Consider the following 19,068-nt stretch of genomic DNA (forward strand, 5'->3'; position numbering starts at 1 on the left):
TCAATGTATATAATAAATATATCAACTATATACATTTTTGATATCTGTAATTGTATTTCACTAGTTAAACATCACCATAGGCTGCCATTCAAATTCAATTGTTAATATCAGTAATTCATTTCTTACTAGTTGAAACTCCAATTTCACAAGAAATCAAAATTCTTACTAGTAAAAATCGTATTTTTTAAATAAAAAATGTTTTGTTACTAGTAGGGCTGTCAAAAGATTAATCGCGATTAATCACATACAAAATAAAAGTTATGTGTTTACATAATATATTTGTGTGTACTCTGTATAATTAATATGTATATATAAATACAAACACATTCATGTATATATTTAAGAAATATTTGCATGTATATACTGTATATACATTTATATAATTTATATTATATATAAATATAAATATTTTATATATAAATATAATACATTTTTCTTAAATATATACATGCTTGTGTGTGTTTTTATATATAAATAATAATTATACACAGCACACACACATATATTATGTAAACACAAACTTTTATTTTGGATGAGATTAATCGCGATTAATCTTTTGACACCCCTAGTTACTAGTAAAAATATAAATTCTTGATATCAACATCTCAATTTTCACTAGTTGAAATGTTAATTCTTGATATCTGTACATTTATTTCTGATATCAATAATTAGGAGAGTAATTTCAGATATCTATTACTAGTAACAATCACATTCATGATATCAAAAATAAAAAATTTAGCTGGTAGCAAATCAATTGTTAATACTAATACAATATCAATTGTTAATACTAACAGACATTTGCCGTTCATTTTGCTCAAGTTCTACAATGTTTAGTAAGACACTTTATTTGTATGGTCCCTTTTGAACATGCAGTTGACTATAAGTAACTTTGCACCTATGTGTCAACTAGCAGTCATTAGAGTATTAGTAGACTATATGCTTAATATCTGCTAACACTTTATTGTGACGGTCTTCCAACAGACATTCTACTGATTATAAGTAACTGTGCTACTACATGTCAACTTATTCTAATGAGAGTTAAAGACGTTACCTATAGTGAACAGAATGTATCAAAATAAAGTGAAACCCAATGGTTTTTGTTTAAATCTTTTGTATATATAATAAAATTGCTCCACAATGCTCCACAATAATAAATCTTCTATATTTGTTGTAGCTCGATGTGGATTTGGATGGTGTGATTCACTTCCAGTCGGCTACTGGCGCGTTTTCTGTGGCCATCAAGTGCTCCAAGAAAAAGTGTGAGGTAAATGACACGTTTCACGTGATTAAAAACAGTTATGCATTTTTGAGGTCATGGTGGGTTGTTAATGTATTTTCTTAAAAATCTCATTATTTACCATTTTTTCCAGATGGTTGTTGATCACTGTCTTGTGGACTTTGGCACTCATGTGGTCGGACAGACAGTTTCACGAGTAATCACCTTGACCAACAGAGGGGCTCTAGGCACTCGTTACACGCTGACACCCGTCTCCACCGGACCGCTTCAGCAAACCTTCACGAGCACACTGGTGAATAACACTGACAACCTCATGTTGTCAAACTGAGTGAGGGAGATAGTCCTGTTATTTGGGATCTAGTTATTCTGGTTGCTAACTCTTCTAAAAGGGTGAATCTCACAAAAAATATGTTCAGGTAGGGTTGCCAACTTTATACCCCAAAAATATGATACAGGAGGTGGAATAATGTGGCAGTACGCTTTCAGCTTGATTTCAGCCTAAGGGCCAGATTTACTAAACGGGGCAAATTAAAAGATGGAAGTGGAAATTTCAGTGAAATTTCTACTGACGACGCGCAATTTAAAGAACAGACACAACCAGATAATTTTCATAATGACCAATGCAATCTACCAAGAGCAGCGCAAATTAGCGTCTGGTTTAAGACATACTTTTTGGGGGGGCATTAAATAATGGGGCAAACACCAGTAAATTGACAAACCTAAGAAAATCAAACTTGATTCATTTAAATACTCTCTTCCCATAAAGTTTGCGTCTGAAAGGGAAACCTCTACAAATGCATATGCAATACGATCAGCCACAAAAATAACCCTGTCCACGCCTTCTCATTGGTAATTTATCACTTGCGTGTCTTTAGTAAATCCAGACAGTAGTTTTAACACCAAAAGAGGTTTTGTGCTAGCGCAAGCTGTTAATAAATCTGGCCCTTAATCTAATGTTTCCCCATGATGCATAATGTGAGTTAATCTAAAAACTAGCATCTGTAACTGTGGCTTATCTGATTGCAATTTAGTTGTTTTCATTGAACAAGAGATGAATCACAAGAGACAGCGGCCCATGCCTTCATGTAACAAACTGTAATCAGTGATATGCATGAGATGGCTTTTTTAGCAAACATAAGGAGAAATTTTGGGGGTGTTGAGATGAAATATAGAGGGACTGATGCCCAGCTAAATAGGGTCAAACAATGCGTATGCTTGGCATTAACTATTAGAACTGGGAAGAACCACTGAAGTACCAAAATTGGTGCTAAATAGCATTAAAAAAGGTTCCCCTATGATTACGAGCCAATAACCATTTTTTGTGCCATATAGAACCTTTTTTTTTTTTGAGTGTACACATGAAAATGCAAGGGTGTCGGTCTCAGATTTATCCACTCTGGGACCCTGTTTCAAAAAATACCGGTTTCAGGCTCCTAAAACACCGGATCGGAGACAAATTTTGAGACTAATAAACAAGACACAGGTAACAGGGATGACACAATCAACTGAGGGTGATAGAGCCAATTAATTTACGCCAATGGCCGACAGGAGTAACACACTGATCCGACAAAACCCGACCAAGTGTCTGTTGTCTGTCGGTGCCGTGTGAGTTGGGCTTTAGACAAAAAAATACTTTCTTGTAATGTCATATCATCGGATAACAGTGTAACTTGTGTGTTATTCAGTTTCATTGATGAAAGTCTTAGATAAACAGAGAAACACTGGTACTTAACACTGATTAACAGTTGTGCAAAGAGATTTCTGTCAAGATTTCGGTCATTCTCTCTGCCCAGGATTCTGGTCAAAGCGGTAGTTTAGAGATGGCCAGTCTGAACGCAGAGAACACAGCAGAAATCCCATCAGGCATAGAGAACACTCACATTGACCTCGGACCAGGTAACAATGCTTTTCTCCTGTGGTACAGTGATTTTTCAATAATACATTTAAAAGTTGTAATATTAGTTGCAAACATGTAAAATCATTAACTATGCAACATGACCTCAGTGTTGACATGACTAGGACCTGGAATCTTACTTAGGCTCTTTGAACACTTCTAAGACACCGTTTTGACAGAGAAGACAATTCCAGAATGCATTGCGAAAACTGGGCAAGTCAATAGAAATGGCGAATATAAAATATACGTATATTTTATTACATTTGAAAAGCACTGATAGAAATAGTTTAGTCTAATGAAAAGTAAAGATATACCACTTTTTCATGCTTCTTATCTTTGACAACTGACTTGTTTCTATAAAAAGGAACAGAATGTGTCTTAATTGGACATAATTGTGTGTATGTATGTGTTTATGTAACATACACGTATACATTTTGTACATCTTTTCTATGAGTAAATTGTCCTTGCCTGTGATGTCAGGTGTGTCTCCTGTAAGCAGTCACAGTCCTGATGAGGTTTTGACGGCTGATCCAGGATCAGTGGATGCTAAAGTGGAGCAGAGCACCCAGGAGCCTACTGAGTTTAGCATCGAGGAGGTATGAACACACTGACCTGCTTACACACATTTAAGAAAACAAATCAAGAAAGGCAAAAATCGAGTCTGGTTCTCAAAGTTTGAATTTATTTATTTTGCTGACACATTTATCCAAAGTGACTTAATGTAACGTTCAGGTCCAGTAGAGAGGGAAGTTAATGTAAGGATCCAATTACAAGAACTTCATTATTAACTCAATGAAGAATCAAACGCAAACAGCTTTGCTAGTGTAACAAACTCAGTCTGTTTAGTTTCATTGTGTTTTGGTTTAGTTTTATTAGTTCTGTTTGCTACTTAGTTCCCTTAGTCACTGATTATGTTCACCTGTTGTTCACTTGGTTATATCTGTATCATTTAGGCCACATCCACACAAAGCCAGAGCTTTCCCTATCCAATCCTTTTTTTCTCTCGTCTCAAGAAATATCTGCGTACACACGAAACCACTGAAACCGACTCAAAACGATGTAGTTTACATGCCAGGCCAGTATGTGGCGCTGTAATTCTCCCACAGAAATGAAGAAGAAGAGTTGTGGCTCTTGTGGAAGTGAGGGAAAATCTCACAATAAAATAACAATAAATAAATTTGCTACTTACCAGATTGTGTTTTATCTTTAAGCCTACACCACCTAGTAGTTGCTGTGCGAGTAAACCTCACTCCTCTGATCTCAAGAGACACTCTAGCGACTGACACTAGAGGTTGCAGCCTTTAGCCTCCTTGTGACACTCATGCCGGCGGACCCGGGTTCGAGTCCTGCTTGGAGTGGGCGGTTCGAACAGGAGGGGTTACATTGGTGCCGTGACCCGGATGGGAGTGAGGTTTAGGGGGGTGAGTGTAACGGAGGCTAGCTAGTATTCGCTGTGTGAGTAAACCTCACTCCTCTGATTTCAAGAGACGCTCTAGCGACTGACGCTAGAGGTTGCAGCCTTTAGCCTCCTTGTTAGAACGTCTGACTCTCATGCCGGTGGACCCGGGTTCAAGTCCTGCTTGGAGCGGGCAGTTCGAACAGGGGGGGTTACACAGGACATGGTGTGATGACATCACCGTTTCACAGAATATACGGATTGGCTGTACACACGAAAACAACACAAGGGTGTCAGTTTCAGATTTATCCCCTCCGGTATCCACATACTGGTTTCAGGATCTTAAAACGCCGGATCCGTCTGGACTAAATGCTGATATGATACAAAATTGTTACATATACAGCTAAAAGCGTCTCTGTGTGGACAGGGCCTTAGTTATCTCTGTATTATCTCTGTATATGTTTCCTCTGTTCTGGGTTCGGTGTCGTATGAGTTGTGTGGTTCAAAGGGTCAATGAACAGCAAATGTTGTATTTATAGTAATATATGCCTCTAAATATAACATGTATCTTATTATATACATGTTGAAGTCTTCAATGTGTTAGTGTCACCAAATGCTCTCATATTGCACTGCAGTGCTGTTGGAAACTTGATCGAAATCTTATGTTACTCACTGAAGAAAAAATCCTTACTTTGTGAGCGGACAAATGTTTATCCATGTTGCAAATAGGCATCCTGTAGGTCTCCATTGTTACCATTCTAAATCATCTCTGTGGTGGACATTGGTGTTTGGGAAACACCACTATCAATTCATTCATAGTGGATCTCACATTGGTGTGAACATTAAATGGAAAAGTGACACAGGTCTTCTCTTTGCAGGCTTATGAAGGTGAAGTCGGCCCATTTATGAGCGTCAAAATACCCATCATCTTCACACCAACCATTCCGGGAGAGGCAAAACTGGATTTCCAAATCATGTTTTCTCAACCTAGTTGTGAACCGGTAGAGTTTTCCCATAATTATGAACAATGTTTTATATTTACATACTTCATATGTGCTTGAAATAAACTTAACTTTTCTCCTTGTTTCTGAATGCATAGATTGTGGTTTCCGTTTGTGGCGTGGCAGAGAGCGCACCTGTGTGGGTGACCAAGCCAAATATTGACCTGAAAATCTGCATGTATGATCGCCTTTATCAGGACAGCATCGAAGTTCAAAGCAGGTGAATTGCACCAGTTAGATTTTTATCAAGACAAGATCCACATTTGTCATTGAATTATAACTCACCTAAAGGATTATTAGGAACACCTGTTCAATTTCTCTAATTTAACTAATGCAATTATCTAATCAACCAATCACATTGCAGTTGCTTCAATGCATTTAGGGGTGTGGTCCTGGTCAAGACAATCTCCTGAACTCCAAACTGAATGTCAGAATGGGAAAGAAAGGTGATTGAAGCAATTTTGAGTATTTCACAATCTGCTCAGTTACTGGGATTTTCACGCACAACCATTTCTAGGGTTTACAAAGAATGGTGTGAAAAGGGGAAAACATCCAGTATGCGGCAGTCCTGTGGGCGAAAATGCCTTGTTGATGCTAGAGGTCAGAGGAGAATGGGCCGACTGATTCAAGCTGATAGAAGAGCAACTTTGACTGAAATAACCACTCGTTACAATCAAGGTATGCGGCAAAGAATTTGTAAAGCCACAACACGCACAACCTTGAGGCGGATGGGCTACAACAGCAGAAGACGCCACCAGCTACCACTCATCGCCACTACAAATAGGAAAAAGAGGCTACAATTTGCCCGAGCTCACCAAAATTGGACAGTTGAAGACCGGAAAAATGTTGTCTGGTCTGATGAGTCTCAATTTCTGTTGAGACATTCAGATGGTAGAGTCAGAATTTGGTGTAAAGAGAATGAGAACATGGATCCATCATGCCTTGTTACCACTGTGCAGGCTGGTGGTGGTGGTGTAATGGTGTGGGGGATGTTTTCTTGGCACACTTTAGGCCCCTTAGTGCCAATTGGGCATCGTTTAAATGCCACGGCCTACCTGAGCATTGTTTATGACCATGTCCATCCCTTTATGACCACCATGTACCCATCCTCTGATGGCTACTTCCAGCAGGATAATGCACCATGTCACAAAGCTCGAATCATTTCTAATTGGTTTCTTGAACATGACAATGAGTTCACTGTACTAAAATGGCCTCCACAGTCACCAGATCTCAACCCAATAGAGCATCTTTGGGATGTGGTGGAAAGGGATCTTCGTGCCCTGGATGTGCATCCCACAAATCTCCATCAACTGCAAAATGCTATCCTATCAATATGGGCCAACATTTCTAAAGAATGCTTTCAGCACCTTGTTGAATCAATGCCACGTAGAATTAAGGCAGTTCTGAAGGCGAAAGGGGGTCAAACACAGTATTAGTATGGTCCTCCAGTGGGAGGTGGAGTCACAGAGTAGCCGTATTCTATAGGTATTCCCAACCACCAGGGCGTCACAGACTGACAGATAAAACCTTGACCTGTTGTGCTGCCTATCAGTAGGATGACATTAATTTGCAGGACATAATGCCAGTAAAGTAATTGTTACTGCGGATGTCAGTAATATTTATCGTCAATTCAAGCAGGATAAGTGATAAAAAGCCAGAGTTTCTGTTTGGACCACTACCGTCAAAGATGATTCACAATTAGCATACAGTTTGGATTGGCGGTATGGTTCTGTTCTGGCCAATACTCTAATACCTAGCATGGATAAAAGCAGGGAGAGCACCCCCCTTAGGGTAAACATAACAGAACCAACATAAATGTATTACCAAATTCATAGAGTACGTTGTACGTTACTGTGTAACTCAGAGTCTTTCTCGAGCTTTGCTCTACTTCAGTTGAAAGATTCTCAGGCAATGCTGTTTATCAACGCCTTATATATCGAATGAGCCAGCCTATATTTTACTCTACACTGGTGTGATTCACTAAAGGCCTGTTCACACCGGGACGATTTTTGCACGCGTTTATCGCCGACGTTTAACGCCTCGGGACTAAACAATGGGCGCCAATATGAGTGTTCACACCGACGCGCAAAACGCCAGACGTAAAAGCGTCATTTTTAAAAAAACGCCTCGGGTTGGTTTTTTTATTTTGACGCGGCGCATAAAAAACTGTCCGACCAATGAGATCGCCGCTTTTGTTCACGTGCCTGGAGCTGCTGAAGTGACAGTAAAACACGACTTGGTGGCGCTCAAGCACAAAACGGTCTTGCCGAGCACACATTGATACGACGAAGAAGTAGTAAGTAGACAAAGAAGAAGATGAACTGCTAATGCTGCTTGCCAGTTAGCAAAAAGTGTGTGAATGGTTTTGTCCATATACATAATATGTCTATGGTTTTGGCAAGCACGTAAATACTGTCTCTCTTCTCCTTCTGTGTGACAAGCGAGTGTCAGAGGCTTAAAGTGCTGCAGCACCATCTTGTGTACCGGGAGCGCATCGACTGAATGTGCACGTTCACTCGGCGCAGCGCCAGTGAAAATCGCTTGGGTGTGAACACTCAAGACACGCCGAAAAACGGCACGAAAAACGCTGGCGATAAGCGCGCGCGATATTCGTCCCGGTGTGTACAGGCCTTAAGGCTTCAGTATTTCAGGAGAAATGTGGTTTCCCCATAGCTTCAGCTACTGATGCAATGTCCCATTCCCTCATCTCCTCCTAGCTTCTAATTCTGGCGCTCTTAGCACTGTGTTAGACCTCAGCTCAGCTTTTGACACTGTTAGTCATGAGAAACTCCTGTTGCAGCTGTCAGCAATAGGACTAACTTGTACAGCCTTTGTCTGGTTTATTTGACAGGGAGGCAACAATTTGTTGTTTGCCAGAAGCACAAATAATCCTCCAAATCAATCAGTTCTTGTGTACCTCAAGGTTCTGTCTTGGGCCCTCTTCTTTTCACTAATTATATGTTACCAATTGGACAAATATTCAAACTCCAAGGGTTTAAAGGGATAGTTCACCCAAAAATGAAAATTATCCCACGATTTACTCACCCTCAAGCCATCCTAGGTGTTTATGACTTTCTTCTTTCAGACGAACACAATCAGAGTTATATAAAAAAAAATGTCCTAGCTCTTCCAAGCTTTATAATGGCAGTGAATGTTGCTCTGTTTTTGAAGTCCATAAAAGTGCATCTATATCCATCATAACTGCTCCACACAGCTCCGGGGGGTTAATAAAGGCCTCTGTTAACCTGGAAATTAGGAAGGTCTGTCTGGTCTTAGGAAAACAAAGCTGAGTACCATGTCTGCTTACTTAGTGTAACCTTAGTTCTTTGAAGGAATCACTGGCGTGATTCAATAAGGATTCTGTATTTCCAGAGAAAGGTGGTTTCCCCATAGTGTCAGCTACTGATGCAATTTCCCATTCCCTCATCTCATGGAAACGAGGTTACATGAGTAACCGGACCATCATTATAGAACAACATAAATATTTATTTGATGGCTTGGGCATTTATTCATTGACCAATTGATCTGAAGCTGCTTCACTAAATGTGAGTAGAACCTTCTCAAAACAGTGAGTTGAATGATCTGATGCTCTCAGTGTAGCTCTGCATAGTCTGATTATTTAAAGAATTCCCAGAATGAACTTCCATTATATCTGCTGTTCTGGAAGCTTCTTGCTGCAGGCAACATTGGGGAAAATGGGTCATCTATTCTAGATCCATATAGATAGTGGGGTACAGCATACCTTTAATTTAAATGAGTGGCATACACAGATTCTCGTTGTGCTTTTATGCTCTCTGTTGCTGAGAATGTTTGGTTGGGATTGCACATACACTGTGGATGTTACATTTTACAATGCAGTGTAATTGTGTTTAAACTGAGTCATCTTACAGATATGAATATATTGGTTCTTTCTGTTTACCCAATGCCTTCTCTTTCAGTCTGTTTTCCTGACAATTGTGAATGTGAATATTTGGTGGTGTTTTTTTTTTCAGGGCCAGCTCAGCTCTCAGATTGACATTCAAGGTGTGTAAAGAGATGAGGAACCACATGTCTATCCTACCTAAAACAGGATTTATCCAGGCCAAATCCACCTTCAGTGCTCAGCTGAAATTTCTGCCCAGGTAGACAGCAACACTTACAGCTGCAATATGTAAAATTTTTGCAGTAAAATATCCAAAAACCACTAGGCCAGTGTTATATATTTTGTTCAGTTGAGTACTCAATATCCCAAATATTTCCAACTATTTGTAAAATGTGAGAAAATTGCTATTTTAACCAAGGTGTGTGAGGGAGTCGCCTGTCGATGGCGTCATATCTCCGTTTCCCTCGGTTTCTGGTTTTATTTTGAAGAAACGCTTTACTCTCACTGCAGTGTGCCACAATAGCAGCCGCCGAGAGAACGCACAGAGTAACGTCATAACATCATTTTCAACACACTCAGATGTATCTAATATGATAAACAGAGCTGCGTTACCTCATACTCATGACCGGAAAAGCGGAAATGGCGCCAGCGACTGTGGCATAATAAAAGTCCCGCTGCTCGCGAGGCGAGTGTTGCGTTCATCTTATTAACAATCGCTCCAGCGGCCTTGCTCAGCTCCACAACACTCGGTCCTGCTCTGCTTCATACTACAGTAACGTTAATAATCGCATCCATGAACATGATTTCTACCCGAGTCCTATCCCGATTATTTTCCACCGGCTGTGAGGTGAAGACCACATGTCCCAAGATTCTGCGCTCAAACTTGGTGTCATCAAACTACGCCTTTGTTTTGAATAGGCGACCTCTAGCGGACGGAAAAGTTACATAGAGCACCTTTAATTAGATAAATAATACTAGACTTAAATCTTTGCTTGATGGGGTGGCTTTCAGATTTTTTCTGTTCATTTCTCATTGTTATTTAAACAAAGTCTGGTGTGTTCACACTTGTAGTTCTGTCCACTTGGTTCGTTTGAACATTTAGGGCCTGAGCGCATGGTCTGAAGCGCATCAGAGTCTCATCTCCCATTCCCTTTAAAAGCCAGTTGCGCTCGCACCATGGCGGATTCGCTATTTACATGGAGGAATTTGCGAGCGAATCCTTTATTTTTAATGTTTCAAAATGTGTGTGTGCTGCTGCTGTTTTTTCACTGCATTCACGCTGAAAACCAATGTTGCCGCTCTGTGATTTTTCCACTCAGTGGGCGTAAGCGCAGGCATACCCTTTATAGACAGCAAACGAGAGGGGCTAATTGACGGTTTGCAATACCCGCCCCCTTTAGTTACTGTTGCTATGTCCGACAAGCCATAGCACTCTCACACCACACACATGTTCTCACGTAGAGAAAATACATCGCGGAGCAAAGAGGACACTGACAACACGCCGACAGACAGGACAGAGCAAGTTACTTTTGATATGTAACAAAGTCTCAACTTTGAAATTGTAATTGTTTAAAGAAATTTAAACAATACATTTTGTGCCGTGATCGCTGTAGCACCTCAGTTAAAGCTGCTCCGATTATCTCTTCCTTCTAGTTCATTGATAAGCATGATATAAACATGAACGAACACTATTAGAAATGTTGTTTCAACCGCGGAAAGATGTCAATACACACCAAGTTCAAGTCCACCGACGTTAATCTACTAACTCTCCTGACTGCTTTGTCCGACAAAACGGCAGATTCGGCGATGTGATTGGTCAGATCGCCTGTCAATCAAACTTGCGGCGAAAGGTGAATTAACTAAACACACCTGAACAGAACTAAACCAATCAGTAACCATAGGAACAGAACTGGAGGAGAACTGAACTAATTAACAGACTAGAAACACAGACATGAACAGAACAGATAAAAAACATGACAATTACTAGGAGGTACTAGCAAAAACAAACAAACATAAAACATGACGGTTGTGTAAAATTAACAATTCCCTTCCTTGAAATTTACCATGTAACTTGTATCATAGGAACATCTCGCAACACCAAACCCTCAAACCATCAATAAAATCTCTCCCGAGAGAAGCATGCGGACATTTAGGAGGAGCTGAATTTGAATGAGGCTGCTGAGATATTTTTAACTGTAACGCGCTGTGCTGCAGTGCCGTCGGATCCCGAGAGCGAGGCTGAGAGTGTGTGTGTTTGGTGCCCTTCTCCTCGCCCACATTTTTCATCTGACAGAGCGGAATATTGATAGCTAAGCTGATTTGAGGTCAGATGAAGCCGCATTACATGATAAAAGTTAAAGGAACATTTTGTGGGCCTGACGTGCTGTTGTGGGGGAAGTGAAACTGCTTTAATCTGCTTTAGAGGGTTTAAAATGCAGATTAAAACTGCATTAATAGCGTCTGCACCATTTCACTCATCTCTCTCGCTCTCTCTCTCTCTCTCCTGTGATCCAAACCCACAGATCTGTCTTGACTCCTGCTTATGTAATGCTCTTCACACGGCTCATTCTCTCTGGAGCCTTTTGGGAACCGTGTTTATGGGATATCATGGCACGGCTCTCTGGAATACGATTGTGGTTGTGATTGATTGGCCGGATCCTGTGGTCAAATAATACTGTTATTCAGCCTGCCATTTTTGCTGTAATTAAAACAGTAATTTGGATCTTTGATTTCTCTGAAGAGGTTTATTTTGTGATAACATCTGGATGACTGTATACCGCATCTCTATTATTATATGTAAAAATAACTTATATAATAATATATATATATATAATAATTATATATTTTTTCATGAGACTGCAGTATATATTAAAATTAATAATGTCTTGCAAATAGTAATGTCAACAATGATGCAAGAGTGATATAAGAAAATAATACTGTTATGTTGCCATGGACACTGGTAAAATTTTCTAAAATATTTGACAGTTCAAGACGACGACTGACCAATCAAAACCAAGTGGAGATGTGTAATAATAATAATAATAATAATAATAATAATAATAATAATAATAATAATAATAATAATAATAATAATAATAATGTAAAACTAGAAAGTAAAGTTTGGTTGGTTGGGACAAACTTTGATGTTGGCTTGACAAAGCCATAAGAAATTTTAAGAGTTTTATAAGCTATACATTTAGTGAAGTGGAAAAGAAAGACATTGTTTGCATGAGTTAACATGTTGCTACCATGAATTAGCATTTTGCTAGCATGAATTGGCATGTTTCTAGATGTTTTAGCACATTGTTATCACAAATGTACGTGTTGTTAACATGAATTAGCATTTTGCTAGTATGACATAGCACATTACTAACATGAATTTGCATGATGCTAGCATGTTTAATACATTGCCAGCATGAATTAGCATGTTGCTATCATGGTTGCTATCATATGGCATTTTGCTATCATGGTTTAACATTGCTTGCATTAATTAGCATGTTGCTAGCTTCTTTTACCACATTGTTAGCATGAATTGACATTTCGATAGCATGAATTAGCAGTTTAGTAGAAATGAATTAGCAGGTTTTAGTACATATTTTTATACTAATGTTAATTAGCATGATTTAACATGTTTGCATGATTTAACACTTTGCTAGCATGAATTAGCATTCTGCTAGCATGTTTCAATATGTTGCTAGCTTAATTTAATTATATAGTAAAGTGTAATTTATTCCTATGATCAAAGCTGTATTTATCATCATTACTCCAGTCTTCAGTGTCATATGATCCTTCACAAATCATTATAATATGATGATTTGATGATCAACAAACATCTATGATTATCAGTGTTGAGCAATTTAGGATTTTTTTGGAATTTTAGGATTTAAAAAAAAAAAAGCTTTCTATTTCAGAGAAATGCTGTTCTTTTGAACCTTCTATTCATCAAAGAATCCTGGGGAAAAGTGAGCATATTCAGCATAAGAGACTACTTAAAAAAGTACATATCCCAGTATGAACTATACTGTAAGACTTTGAATATTAACGCCTGATCACTCTTGCTACTGTTACAATTAAAAACCATATACGGGTAAAAACATGACAGGCAGACATGATGTAAGCAACACAGATACAACTAATAAAATGTATACTGGGTGTGCGAATTATCAAGAATTGACAATAGTCAATCGTATTGGTGGCACCGAGGGGCCCCCAAATAAAATTCTGCTTAGGGCCCCATCAGGGCTTGGGCCGGCCCTGATTCTAATTCTTAATGATTTGAAAATAGTCCCCCCCTCCTTTTCTCAAAATATAATTTCTTGGTTCCTTCTTTTGTTTTTGAGTGTAAATAAGAGCCAAATGTGTTTTAACATTGCATCATCATAGATGATGATTTATCCCCCAAAATCTTTAGAAAATACGTTTGTGCCAATGTGCTCGCTTTGCTGAGCGCTCTACTCGTGCCTCTCATCTGCAGTGTAAACACTGTGATAGATAGCATGTAAATCGCTAGACTGTGTTTCTACACACTTGTGTTTGTGGATGGTTAATCCTTGTGATGTTGCACAAATTATGTGTAAAAGAATACAAACAGTTCATTGACAGATGTCATTTGTCCATTTCCACCCTTTGAGATGAGAATGGTAAATCCTCTTTATTTTTGTAGTAATCCTTCACACACAAACATAGGTTTGATACAAGAGCTTTATGATATTTCAATGTACAACATAGCCACAGTTTCAACAAGCAACAGAATAACCAAATAAAACACATCAGAACTTCGGTACTTCCCAATAACAAGAGATCTGAGCTCTTAAGAGCATCCTCTTTGTGCAAGATTACAAAACTTTTTTTTACATGCATTACCCAAAAATACACTTAAAGGGTTACTTCAGCGATTTAGCATTAAGCTTTGTATCAGTAGAAACCCGGTACTATATTCAAATTACGGTACTCTGTAGTGTACTGTAGTGTGTATTCTCTAACTGATCGAAATTATTTTATTACTATGAATATCAAAACGACGTTGGGGCGGTGCCGCGATGGGCAAGTGATAACCAATAGCCGTGACTTTGGGAGTGGCCTCGTTGGGCAGCGAAGCAAGTGCATTCTGGGAGTTGAGTCAGTCTAGAAGGCACCAAATTCAAAAATAATTTCACATTTCTACTACATAAATGACACAGTTTAAATACACATTCATCTTTCCAGCGGTGAAGTTCCCCTTTAATGATTAAGCCACTTTTCAACATGATGAACAATGTTTACTCTTTCTCCGTCTTACCTGCACTAAGAAATTCATGTTCATTTTCAGAAAAATTCTGCCAGATGATGCAAAACAGACTTTTGAAAGATCCAGATTTCATGAAACTACAGATTGTACTTGCACATTTTTATCCCCGCCCACGAACAGTCAGATCGTCAGAGGGTTATTAATAGAACAGTTATTGTAAGAGTAGGTTTATCACTAAATTGTATTGTGCTTTGTCTACTCTTTAAACAGCATTATGGTTTTCTCACCTGTATGCAACAGCGTTTTCCTTCGGACGGAACTGACGGAACGGCAATTTCTTTCAGCTTTTCCCCCTCCGTTTGGCCTGAAATACTGTGTTTATGGTCCCATGTTCTCTCTGTATTTTCGATTCTTTGCCGCCTTTAGTCGCTGCCTAAAACGTGCAGAATCCTTCACTGGAAACCGAAACATTTAACCTACTCTTCGACTTCTTCTTGCAACTTGGGAACAATAAAAAGACATTATTGTGAGTAAAAGTTTGCTAAGAAGTATTTATTATACTCAAGCAAGGCAGTATTTGACTCTGGTCAAGCCTATCCAATAGGAGCAGACTGGGAGTGGCCTTCGACGGCAACATGTTGAGTGCATTATGGGTGTTGAAGTTTTCATGCCTATTTGGCAAAAGGGTTTTCTTCAGTATAGCACAGATTTATTTTTTTTCTCCACCTTTCTACTACAGAGGGAGATCATGATCAACCTAATTTTCTATGTAAATGTGTCTATTATTTTATTATTTTGTGCAGTTTGATCTATCTCTTATATAAAATTACTGCTTTATGCATCTAATTGCAATGTGCAACGTTTCATTTTTGCATATTCACCTGTGGAAGGAGGTACAAGCTTTCAGGATCAGTGAAGACAGTGCTTCACTGAGCGATTGCCCTGTGGCTGATCTTGGCAATGACAAGAATACTGAGTAATGAGGTTCACACACAGTGCTGCCAGTATTGCAGAAAGCAAACGTGGAATCTGCGCATTAGTGACATTTAACAGTAAACCGGTGGTCTACTCTCGAAGTCATTATGGTGAGCCACAGTGTACAATATATGGCCTGTTTTCGTGCGTGGCAGAAAGTAATTCACATTTCACCCAGTTTTGTTTCGTTTTTTGTTTGTTTTTATCAGCATGCAAAGCCATTAGAACATTTCGCCATTAAACCATCTCCATTCCCAGTAAATTTGTACAATTGTCTGCAACTATAATACCTTGAATTTGTTTGTACCCTGAGTCTTATTCTTTTGTCTATTCATATATAATATATATAATATTTTTTAAGTAAATTGAATATTACAAAATCAGGCATAACATTGAAGGTGAAGTGAATAACACTGATTATCTCTTCATCACGGCACCTGTTAGTGGGTGGGATATATTAGGCAGCAAGTGAACATTTTGTCCTCAAAGTTGATGTGTTAGAAGCAGGAAAAATGGGCAAGCGTAAGGATTTGAGCGAGTTTGACAAGCGCCAAATTGTGATGGCTAGACGACTGGGTCAGAGCATCTCCAAAACTGCAGCTCTTGTGGGGTGTTCCCGGACTGCAGTGGTCAGTATCTATCAAAAGTGCTCCAAGGGAGGAACAGTGGTGAACCTGGACAGGGTCATGGGCGGCAAAGGCTCATTGATGCTCGTGGGGAGCGAAGGCTGGCCCGTGTGGTCCAATCAAACAGACGAGCTTAAATTGCTCAAGAAGTTAATGCTGGTTCTGATAGAAAGGTGTCAGAATACACAGTGCATCACAGTTTGTTGCGTATGGGGCTGCATAGCCGTAGACCAGTCAGGGTGCCCATGCTGACCCCTGTCCACTGCCGAAAGCACCAACAGTGGGCACATGAGCATCAGAACTGGACCACGGACGCTGGAAGAAGGTGGCCTGGTCTGATGAATCACGTTTTCCTTTACATCACGTGGATGGCCGGGTGCATGTGCGTTGCTTACCTGTGGAACACATGGCACCAGGATGCACTATGGGAAGAAGGCAAGCCGTCGGAGGCAGTGATGCTTTGGGCAATGTTCTGCTGGGAAACCTTGGGTTCTGCCATCCATGTGGATGTTACTTTGACACGCACCACCTACCTAAGCATTGTTGCAGACCATGTACACCCTTTCATGGAAACGGTATTCCCTGGTGGCTGTGGCTCTTTCAGCAGATAATGCGCCCTGACACAAAGCAAAAGTGGTTCAGGAATGGTTTGAGGAGCACAACAACGAGTTTGAGGTGTTGACTTGGCCTCCAAAACTCCCCAGATCTCAATTCAATCGAGCATCTGTGGGATGTGTTGAACAAACAAGTCCGATCCATGGAGACCCCACCTCGCAACTTGTAGGACTTAAATGATCTGCTGCTAATATCTTGGTGCCAGATACCACAGCACACCTTCAGGGGTTTGGTGGAGTCCATGCCTCAAGGGTCAGGGCTGTTTTGGCAGCAAAAGGGGACCAACACAATATTATAATGTTATAATGTCATAATGTTATTGCATGGCACAATAGGGAAGAAAAGACTAGCGAAACTTCAATTTCATGCCGACTTTAATATGTAATTAATTACATTAACAATCAAGTATCTTTGTACTTTTACTCAAATAAAATGGAAAAGAAGTAGTCTTTCACTAGAGTTGTATATTATTTGGGCATCTGTACTTTTACTCAAGTGCTGATTTGTGTACTTCGCCTACCACTGTGTGTAGAAGTGTGTTTTAGTGTGGCTTAAGTCAGCTAAAAATAGCTTTTTAGAGCAGAGGATGTGTCAGGATGCATTCACAAGCAGGATCCAATCAGATTCCCGTTAGGAGTGTTTGTTCCATCGACAGATGGGCCGTGTGGCATCCTGCAAAGCTGTTCCACAGTGCTGTGCCAAACCAATTCAAGAGCACCGCTCCCACTGATTCCATTAACTCGGAAGGAGCCATTCCTAAAAACTCTCTGCTGGAATGAGATAAAACTGTCTTAATTGCATAGATCAGAACATTTACATTGAAATTGAAAAGATGGAGATGGTAAGAAATGACAGTATCCTGCCCTTAAATATGAATCCATCTGATTTTATTATAAGCTCATCAGCCCATAGACCTTAATTTATCATAGAAAAGAACACATTTCCTGCACATTTTAGGGTGATCACATACTGAGCGAATGACCATCAGGTATAGCCAAAACAGAACATTACTGAATATAACTGTTACATTAATCTGCATCCGTCATATTTATTTTATAAGCATGCACATGTTCAGATTCACTATAGTGTCTATGACAATAAACTTCTCACATACAGATGTGGAAGCGCTTTATCAGCTGTTTCAACTTGAGTGAGTAAAAGGCTCAATGATCAAGAGTGTCCACTGTAAAGAAAATAAGTTTTTATGACATTTTCAAGAAAGTTTTAATTTAATAACTCTGAAATATCAAAATAAATGTTAATAGAAATCAAAAATATGCTCATAGGAGAGTTGAATTCAGGTCACTATGCGCCCTATCATACACCCGGTTGTTATCATTTTCACGTCCAGCTCCATGTTGTTTAAATGTCAAATGCACTGGCACCATCTGTTTCCCCATGGGTGTGCTGGTCTGAAAACCAGGTGTGTTCAGGCGCATTGTTGGCGTGTTGCTCTTTTGAGGAACTGTAAACGACTGCGCCATTGACCAACACAAACTGCTCTAAAGTCAATAGTGCAGTATTTTTTGTTATTTAAAGGGCGTGTTAATATGCGCCTATAGGTGGGTTTACAACGTGCGTACACTGATTTTTACACACACAGAGACGCGCAGCAGCACACACACATTTTTAAATATTAAAAATAAAAGGATTCCTCTCTGGAGAAGCGTTCAGTCTTTCCTCCTTGTAAATAGTGAATCCACCATGGTGCGAGCACAGCTGGCTTTTAAAGGGAATGGGAGATGAGACTCTTATTGGTTTATTGTACGTTACTCCCAAAACACACCCATGACTCATTAAGAGACTAGGTTCAACCCTTTTAGACCATGCGCCTGGTCCGCCGACCGTTTTTCCGTCATTAAACTAGCAAAAATGGATTCGGACTCGCCCTAAGTGCACCTGCGCCATGAGCTTCATCGTTAAAATCCTGTGTGTGTAAAATGCATTTGAATGTATTTTTAAAATAAATTAATAGATTAGAAAAAAATGATTGGCTGAAGTGTATGTTCTGCACTTAGAAAATTATTGTTTAATAAGTACAACATTTTTGAGGTCTTGAAAAGATCATGACATTATATAATGTTCATTTCCTACTGTAAATATATCAAAAATGTATTATTAGTAGTAATATGCGTTGCTAAGGACTTCATTTGGACAACTTTAAAAGATTTTCTCAATATTTCGTTTTTTTTGCACCCTCAGATTCCAGATTTTCAAATAGTTGTATCTCGGCCA

At 39.3% G+C, this 19,068-nt stretch overlaps 1 protein-coding gene across 1 annotated transcript in view; it reads left to right on the forward strand.

Annotated features, from left to right (window-relative positions):
- cfap74 (cilia and flagella associated protein 74) overlaps positions 1-19,068 on the forward strand; it is a gene marked incomplete at both ends in the record, with an annotated part of 80,539 nt that overhangs the window by 21,698 nt on the left and 39,773 nt on the right. The window contains 7 exons of the mRNA XM_079827412.1: positions 1,175-1,264; positions 1,371-1,529; positions 3,031-3,133; positions 3,612-3,727; positions 5,406-5,528; positions 5,627-5,748; positions 9,521-9,649. Coding sequence (XP_079683538.1) covers positions 1,175-1,264; positions 1,371-1,529; positions 3,031-3,133; positions 3,612-3,727; positions 5,406-5,528; positions 5,627-5,748; positions 9,521-9,649 — 842 coding nt within the window. The remainder of the gene's footprint in view (positions 1-1,174; positions 1,265-1,370; positions 1,530-3,030; positions 3,134-3,611; positions 3,728-5,405; positions 5,529-5,626; positions 5,749-9,520; positions 9,650-19,068) is intronic.

Source organism: Gobio gobio, assembly GCF_949357685.1.
Source record: "Gobio gobio genome assembly, chromosome: 10".
Classification (NCBI taxonomy): Eukaryota; Metazoa; Chordata; class Actinopteri; order Cypriniformes; family Gobionidae; genus Gobio; species Gobio gobio.